The sequence below is a fragment of the Primulina tabacum genome, chromosome 9, assembly GCF_025594145.1.
Source record: "Primulina tabacum isolate GXHZ01 chromosome 9, ASM2559414v2, whole genome shotgun sequence".
Lineage (NCBI taxonomy): Eukaryota > Viridiplantae > Streptophyta > Magnoliopsida > Lamiales > Gesneriaceae > Primulina > Primulina tabacum.
In genome coordinates, this window is record NC_134558.1 from 187,062 (window position 1) to 195,432 (window position 8,371).

Sequence of the window (8,371 nt, forward strand, 5' to 3'; positions counted from 1 at the left end):
AGATATTCCGCATATGGGATGATGGGGTTTGCCTTACGTCTCCTGAGATGATTCAGCAGTCGGGGGTCTCTTTTTTCAGCACTTACTCACTGGGTATCCCTTTGTGCTTGATTGTCCGGATTTTTCGGGGTTTCCTTCGGTGATTTCTGATGAGGAGAATTATGGGATTACTGCTACCCCTTCCTTAGAGGAGGTGCGTGCGACTATTTTCTCCATTGCTCCTGACAGTCTGGCTGGCCCTGATGGCTTCTCTTCGGCGTTTTTTCAGCATTGTCGGGAGATTTTTCATCAGGATGTGTTGGATGCGGTTTTGGATTTCCGAGGCTCTCCACTGCCTCAGAATTTTACAGCCACCACGATTACTTTGATCCCAAAAGTCGAGGGTGCACATGCTTGGTTGGATTTTCGTCTGATCAGTCTGTGTAATGTCACGAACAAAATCATTTCTAAGTTGTTGTACTCTCGTTTGCGGGTTGTGGTGGAGAGACTTATTTCTTTGAATCAGAGTGGCTTTGTTCCGGGACGGATGATTTCTGATAACATCCTCCTTGCTCAGGAGCTCACTCATAGCCTCTCTTTTTCCACTCGTGGTGGTAATGTTATTTTGAAGTTGGATATGGCTAAGGCCTATGACCGGGTCCAATGTCCTTTCCTTTTTGATGTTTTGTGTCATTTTGGTTTCTTCGAGCGGGTTGTGGCGTTGGTCTCGACCTGTATTTCTCATTGTCATTTTTCCGTTAATATCAATGGTTCTCTTTCGGGGTTCTTCGGTTCTACCAGGGGCCTCAAGCAGGGAGACCCATTGTCCCCTCTTCTCTTCATTTTAGGGGCGGAGTATCTTTCGCGTGGCCTTGACCAAATCTACCTGCTTCATCCTGCTATTACATACCGTTCTAGTTGTGATCTTTCGATTTTCCATCTGGCCTATGCGGATGATATCATTATTTTTGCCAATGGTGGGTCTCGTGGGATGCAGCATCTTTTAGATTTTCTGCATCACTATGAGAATTGTTCGGGACAGCTGGTGAACGCTGTCAAGAGTTCCTTGATTTTGCCTCCGAGATGCTCTGAGCGCCTTCGCTCTAGACTTTTGCGTATCACTGGTTTTGCAAAGGGCCATCTGCCTCTCAAGTACCTCAGAGTTTCTTTATTTTGGGGCAATAGGACGTGCTCTCTTTTTGAGCCCTCTTAGAGTCTGTTAGGAGGCGGCTGGAGGGTTGGGAGATTCGTACTCTTTCTCCAAGGAGCCGCTTGACCCTCATTCATAGCGTGCTCCTCTCGATGACCATATATTTATTTCAGGTTGTTCAGCCTCCGTTGGCTGTCATGGAGAAACTTGAGAGAGCCTTTAATACCTTTCTTTGGGGGTCTAGGCTCTTGGAGAAGAAATGGCATCGGGCTCATTTGTCTCGGGCTTGCCTCCCTGTGGAAGAGGGGGGTCTTGGCTTCCGCAGACTAAAAGATTTTGTGGATAGTTTCTCTATAAAACTGTGATTTCGGTTCAGGCAGGGCTCTTCCCTCTGGGCCAAATTTTTGATGAGGAAATATTGTCTCTTGGCGCACCCAACTTGTGTCTCTTTTCGTGGTTTTATCTCTCCCACTTGGAGGCGTCTGCTCCAGATCCGGCCTCGTGCAGAGAGTGGTATTCGCTGGCGTGTTGGTCATGGAGAGGTTTCTTTTTGGGATGATTGTTGGTTCAGGGATATTCCTCTGTCCAGTCAGACTGAGGTCCGTGGGGATCGTGGAGCCTGGGTTTCCCATTTTCTTTCTGAGGGAACCTGGGATTTTGACCTCCTTTGTTCAGTAGTTGCTCATTCTATTGCGGAGCAGATTGTGCTGGTCCCAATTCTTGCGGGAGAGTTGGATTCGGCTCGTTGGATCTATAGCTCTGATGGTGCTTTTTCTGTCAAGTCCGCTTGGGAGTAGATCCGTTTGCACGCTCCAATCTATGATGTTATTCGCCCCTGTTGGGATAGTTGGTTTAGGCCTACGATGTCATTCTTTCTTTAGAGATTTTGGCATCAGTGGCTCCCAGTTGATGAGGTGTTACAGCGCCGTGGCTTTGTGTTAGCGTCTCGTTGTCAGTGTTGTGATATGTCTGAGACATTCACGCATGTGTTTATTTGCAGCCCGGTGGCTCGCCCTGTTTGGCATTTTTTTGGTGCTGTTTTTGGGGTTCGTATCCCTGACACTGAGGATTTCAGGTTATTCCTTAGTGCGTGGAAGAGTGATCTGGTCTGGGCTCCAGGGGGCCATATGAGGGAGTTTCTCCCTTTCATTATTTTGTGGTTTCTCTGGACTGCTCGCAATGATGCGAAGCACTGCCAACTCTCCATTTCTAGGGAGACGGTGAAGTTCCAGATCCTGTCTTACCTGCGCCTCGCCCATTCTGTGCGTAGTGTCAAACCCAAGAATTGGGTGGGTTTCTTCCACGTGGCACGATCGCTGGGGATTTTGATTTGCTTATACAGATATCATCGGACGGTGATTGTTCGTTGGCTTCGGCCGCCGTCCGGTTGTTTTAAGCTTAATGTGGATGGGAGCTCGAGAGAGACTCCTGGGGATTCTACGGTTGGTGTCGTCGTTCGTGATCATTTTGGGCGGGTCTTGCTATCGTTCAGTGAGTTCATTGGAGCTGGGTCTACTATCCGGGAGGAGCTCTGGGCGGTCTGGAGGGGTCTTATTCTTTGTTCTGATCTTTCTCTTTTGCCTCTTTGGATCGAAGTTGATTCCCAGCTTTCTATTCAGATACTCCGCTCTCGTAGGTGTTGTTGGGACTTGGATCACATTGTGTCTCATATTTTGGTCCTCTTGAGGGGGCGTATGGTTCATATCTCGCATATTTTCCAGGAGGGTAATTCGGTGGCGGATGCTTTGGCGGTGAGGGCCCATGATCTTAGGCAGTATACCTTAGAGTTAGGACCTTCCTTACCCAGCCACATCTCCATCCTTGCCCGCTCGGATCGTTCAGGGCTACCATACCTACGATACAGATATTCTTAGCCATTCGCAGCCCCTTCTTTCTTTTGGATCTCTTTCTTTTATCTCAGGTTTATATATATATATATATATGTATGTATTTTATTGCAGGTATTTAGTTCTTGGAGGTTGTTTTCCACTCCTCTTTGTTCTGTGCAAGTGGGCCCAGACACTTGCACCCTCCTTGTTTTGTTCCTTTGGGTTTGGGTGGGTCCCAGCACTTTTTCTGTTGGTGCTTTTCTTTGGACTACCCCCGTTATCTGGTAGGCGTTCACTGCAGGCTTCTCCTTGCCTGCTGTTTTCTTTCCTTATGTTTTTCTCCGAATGCTATGGTGTCTCTGGATGTTTTCTCTCAGTGGATTATATGGCTTGGAGCTCCATTCATGTCGGGATTATCTATTGTCTACTTTTGCTGCAAGCATTGGTGGCTCTAGATGTTTTCTATTGGTTATCTTTTTTTTATCAGAGTTACAGTCGCGTGATTCATGCTTGTATTTTGGACTTGATGAGCTCCGTTAGTTCTCTCTCTCATCTTGGGATTAGGAGCTTCTCTGACTTGAGCTGGATTACGGTCCTCCTTTTGGGCTTCGACCGTTTTTGCACAGTGACTTTCCAACTGCTTACTATTTTGACTGCGGGATCTTGTACAGCAGCCCGATCTCCGAATAGGATGTATTTTTCAGTTTGGACTTATATTGACAGACGGCTCAGAGATGGGTCCCATTGATGGTCTTTTGGACCAACTTCTGAGCTGGATCATTATTGTTTAGATAGGTTTGGTTTTATTTTCATGTATCTAGCGATGTTCTTAGGTGTTTATTTGTATTATTCGCGTTTCCTAGGGATTAGTTTCAGGCTTGTATTTGCCACCCTAGGTATTTATGTTTGTATGCTTAGTTTGACTTGCCTTTTAAGAGGTCTTGGTGTAGTCACCATCTCTTTAGGTTTTTATTGTATTTTGGTGATTGATGATATATACAGGTAGGGGTCTGCCTAACCCCCCGCTTCCGGCGGTGTTTTCTTTAAAAAAAAAACCATAAACCCTAAACCCTAACCCCTAACCCCTAAACCCTAAACCTACACGTGAGTGGTGGTGGGTGTGTACGGGTTACATGTGGTCTCTGCTTGTGCAGCGAAAATGTATCCGGCATGCTTTTCCAGTGATTGGTTCTCGAGATTAGGAAAAACATCGGTTGGCCGAGCTTGGTTTCCTGCGTTATGTGCCCAAAGTGTTGGAATCCGTCGGAATAGTAGGAAACTTTCGCCTCAAGAAGCGAGCCCTTGGGCCGTGTTTTAAGGTGGACTTCGAAGCAAATGTCATGAACCAACACCTGATGGCTCCAATGGTGATCCTGGGTTGTTGGGGTCAGTGGCACCACGTTCGTTCTCTCGTTCATGGAGTACCTCGTGGGTACGAGGCGTCATCGGTCTCTATTTTCCCCAAAAAAAGCGTCCCACGCTTCGTGTGAACGACAGTTGTTGCTGCTTTGGATTTGTCCATGCAGTTCCAGAAGTCGACATGGAATGCTACCTGGTTGATCCTGCCAGTAGTCATATGCTTGTCTCAGAGATTAAAAAAAAAAGAAAAAAAAAACCCTAAACCCTAAACCCTAAAACCCTAAACCCGAAACCCTAAACCCTAAACGTAAACCTAAAATTCCCTCCGCCACCATGTCACCGTCGCCGGATCCTGACTGGCGCCACCTACCACCAGAACCGCCTTCTCACGGCGGTCATCATACCCAAAATTCAGCATCATCGGAGTCCGGCAACCCTTTCATATTACCGATTGAAAATGAGCCATTTTCATCCAATATTTCGCCGGTGTCGTGTACTGCTCCTCCCGACGCCGGACAGCCATCACTTGAATTGCCTATGTCAGACGGTTCCATTGGTACAAGCCCCACTCTCAACAAGTCAGTATATCAATCGGAATCGGCGTGCAAAGTGATGCCTTCACTGTTCATCAAATCGCCGGAAATGCTCCCTTCGATTCCGGCCGATTCTTGCAATATTGGTTCAATCCCATCCCCGATCTATGATGCCCACTCCCAGACAATCACAATGACAACTGTTTCAACCCCAACGTCGTTCTCAGTCGCCGACGATTTTAGATCTACGATTCCAGAGCCCGGCGTCAATTTCACGTATCATTCGTCTCCGATTTCTGGCGCCGTCCCGGCGTATTTTTTCAATTCCTCTTCACAGATTGGTCGTCCAGTCTTGGGTAGGGTTTTACCCCCTTCAATTTCTGGTTCCGGCCATCGGTCGGAAACCCCCAAATCCTAGGGCAAAATCGGATTTCGCCTCAATCTTTGCTTCAATCTACCCCTCCAATGGCTGGTTCTCTCGGAATCGATACCGGTTCTGAGCTCCTTACACCGTCGCCATCCCACTGTGGTCTTCAGGCATGTAACTCGAGGGTTAACTCAGTGGAGTCGACCCAGCGGGTTGGACGAGTTGACTCGGCAGTCAAGCCTAGTGATGCTGCAGTCAAATCTGGTCTGAGTGTGCAGGTTCAGCCTACTGTGTCGTTCCGTGATATCCTGGCGCCATCATCCCCTAGGACGGCCAAGAAAAGTTTTGAAGAATTGCACAACTCAATAGAGGATATGCCTGTGCCGACTCTTAGGAATGGTAAACCGGGTCTACAATTCTCGGAAGAGGTAATTTCTTCACTGGCTGAATCTTTCAAATTTGCTTTGGTGGGCAAAATTTCGGGTAATAGATCTCTAGTTCCTAATTCGGGTATTTCTACTGCTTTTTCCAAGTTGGGACTAGTGAGATCCTTTGATTTAAAGTTCATGCCCAGAGGTTTTTTAATTCTTACACTTGCTTGTGAAGAAGATTACGCGTTTTTTTGAGCTAAGGGAATTATGCAGGTGGGTCCTCTGTCGATCCGCTTCTCTAAATGGACGCCAGAGTTTAATCTTCAGGAGGAGTCACCCATTGCCCCTGTTTGGATCCGTTTCCCGGGTCTTCCCCTCCATTTGTTTTCTTAGAAAAGTCTCTTTGCTTTAGCCAAGATTGTGGGGAAACCAGTGAAAATGGACGATCAGACTGCAGACACTTCTCGGGGTGCTTTTGCTCGAGTCTGTGTTGAAATGAATGTGTTGGAACCACCAGTCAAAGAAGTTTGGGTGCGTTGGGATGATCATGTTCAAGAAATTGAAGTCATTTATGAGCACATCCCGGGATATTGCAGGGATTGCAAAATGCTGGGTCATTCGACCATCCCATGGAAAGAATCCAAAACCCGTTCGTACTAAGCCTGCTGACCGTGCTCCTGGTCAGCATCCCACCTCCACAGAGTCTGCCCCTCAAGGAGGTGTTACTGCTGATTTTAACCTGGGAACCTAGCCCCAGCTTCAGAGAAATGGCATGGGTCCCAGGCGTAGAGGGAGAAAGAGACCAGTTAGACAGGCTCTTCCGAGGAAGGATCCTCTTGAATCAAACCTTTTGAAGTGCTCTCGCTTGGGCAGGATGCGGAGCAAGATCCTGTTGGGTTAGAAGTTGTGGGTACAAATCCTCCAAGTGGTTATATGGCGGATGCAGGTGTTGGTCCTTCTGGTGTGATCCAATTTGAGTATGTTCTTAATGAGGGTGTGGACCCCAGTGGTGGGGTCGTTGAGGAAGGGTTGCATTCTGTTTATTGTGCGGTTGCCCATGGGGTTCAGTCTACTTGTATGATGAATGTGTTCGATATTCCAGGGCCTTGCACTTTGAATCACTGTAGTCATTCCATTCCCTCTAATCCTCCGTCCCTCGATGATGCCTCCTCTATGGTAGAGGAATTGGTTGCTAGGCAGGGCCCTTCAGTTAGTGAACTGGTCTTCCGGCTGGAATCTGCTGGAGATACTGATCAGGAATTTGATCAATATTCGGAGACCGGTGATGGTTGTAGGTCTGAAGGCCGTGCTCTGGACTCTGATATGTCGGACATTAAGAAAAGAAAGGAGAATGCTTTTCATCGGTTGCGTAAAAAGAGACAGGGTGATTCTTTTGCCCGTTCTCCATGAATCTTCTCATATGGAATGTCAGGGGGCTCCGGAGCTCGGAATCTCAACAAAGGCTTCATGCCTATGTCAAAAAAAAGAGAGTTCAGATTTTGGCTATTTTGGAACCTATGATTGATCTTGATGTTCGTTTATGACTCGTCGTTTTGGTTTCTCTAGAGTTATATCGAATTCATCGGGTTATATCTGGGTTTTGTTTGCTGAGGGTGTGATGGTTGAGTGTCTCCTTGATCACATTCAATTCCTTCATGTTAGAGTCTCTGCTCCTTTTTTGCCGACTCATGTATTTTGTTCTTTTGTGTATGCTAAGTGCCACTACATTGAGCGCAGGCAGCTTTGGGATTCCCTGCTTCAGGTTAAGCCTGATCAGGGCCCTTGTCTTGTCGGTGGTGATTTTAATGTAGTCAGAAATGCGTCCGAGTGTTTGGGTTCTTCCGGTGGGAGGCTACTTCCCATGGAAGAGTTCAATCATTTTATTCTGGATTCTAGGCTTGTGGATGCTGGTTTTGAGGGGTCTTCGTTCACGTGGACGAACAAGATCATTTGGAAGAGTTTAGATCGGGTTTTGTGTCTGTTGACTAGGGTGATCATTTTCATTCTATACGTGTAGAGCACCTCTGCCGTACAGTCTCTGATCATTGTCCCTTTTTTTTGTCAGTCCCGGTTTTTGTTAGTGGCCCGAGTTCTTTTCGCTTTCAGAGCATGTGGATTAGACACCATGGCTTTTTGCAGACGGTGAGGCTTAATTGGAATTTGTCGTATCATTTGAATGGTATGCACCGTCTTTTTGTGAAACTGAACCGTCTCAAGAGCCACCTGAAATGGTGGAATAAGAATGTTTTTGGTAATCTTTTTGCCAAACTTGCTGAGGCGGAGCAGGCTATCTGGCTTGCCGAGGAAGTTTACGAGGCTGATCCTTCTGAGTTGCATTGGACTAGTTTGTCCCATTTCAATGCGGATCTTGCTCGGGTTACCGCCATGGAGGCGGATTTTTGGTGGCAAAAAGCCGCTTGTAGGTGGTTAGAGGATGGTGAGCACAATACCAAAATCTTCCACAATATGGTCAAGAAAAAGGGTGGCCAATAAGATTTTCCATATTTAGGATAATGGTTCTTGCATTACTTTCCCTGAGCTTATTCAGCAGTCTGGGGCCGCTTTTTTTCAAAAACTGCTTACTGGGGATCCTTCTGTGCTTGACTGCCCAGATTTCTCTGAGTTCCATTCGGTGATTTCGGATTTGGAGAATGCCAGTATAGCTGCCCTTCCCTCTTTAGAGGAGGTGCGGGCGACTATTTTCTCCATCATTGTGATAGTGTGGCGGGGCCTGATGGTTTCTCTTCGGCTTTCTTTCAGTATTGCTGGGAGATCGTCCACCG

General features: G+C 47.0%; 1 protein-coding gene across 1 annotated transcript; it reads left to right on the plus strand.

The window, feature by feature from the left end:
* The first annotated feature begins 7,128 nt into the window (after positions 1-7,128).
* Positions 7,129-8,081, plus strand: LOC142556387 (uncharacterized). Its single transcript, XM_075667846.1, has 2 exons — positions 7,129-7,564; positions 7,654-8,081. The coding sequence occupies exons 1-2, from the start codon at positions 7,129-7,131 to the stop codon at positions 8,079-8,081; spliced, it is 864 nt and encodes a 287-aa protein (XP_075523961.1).
* Positions 8,082-8,371: the final 290 nt, after the last annotated feature.

Bases quoted from the DNA above. Each gene is read 5' to 3' on its own strand.
- LOC142556387 (XM_075667846.1), top strand. From the start codon at position 7,129: ATGACTCGTCGTTTTGGTTTCTCTAGAGTTATATCGAATTCATCGGGT. The intron at 7,565-7,653 runs GTCTGTTGACTA...TTTTTTTGTCAG, and splicing joins GAGTTTAGATCGGGTTTTGT to TCCCGGTTTTTGTTAGTGGC.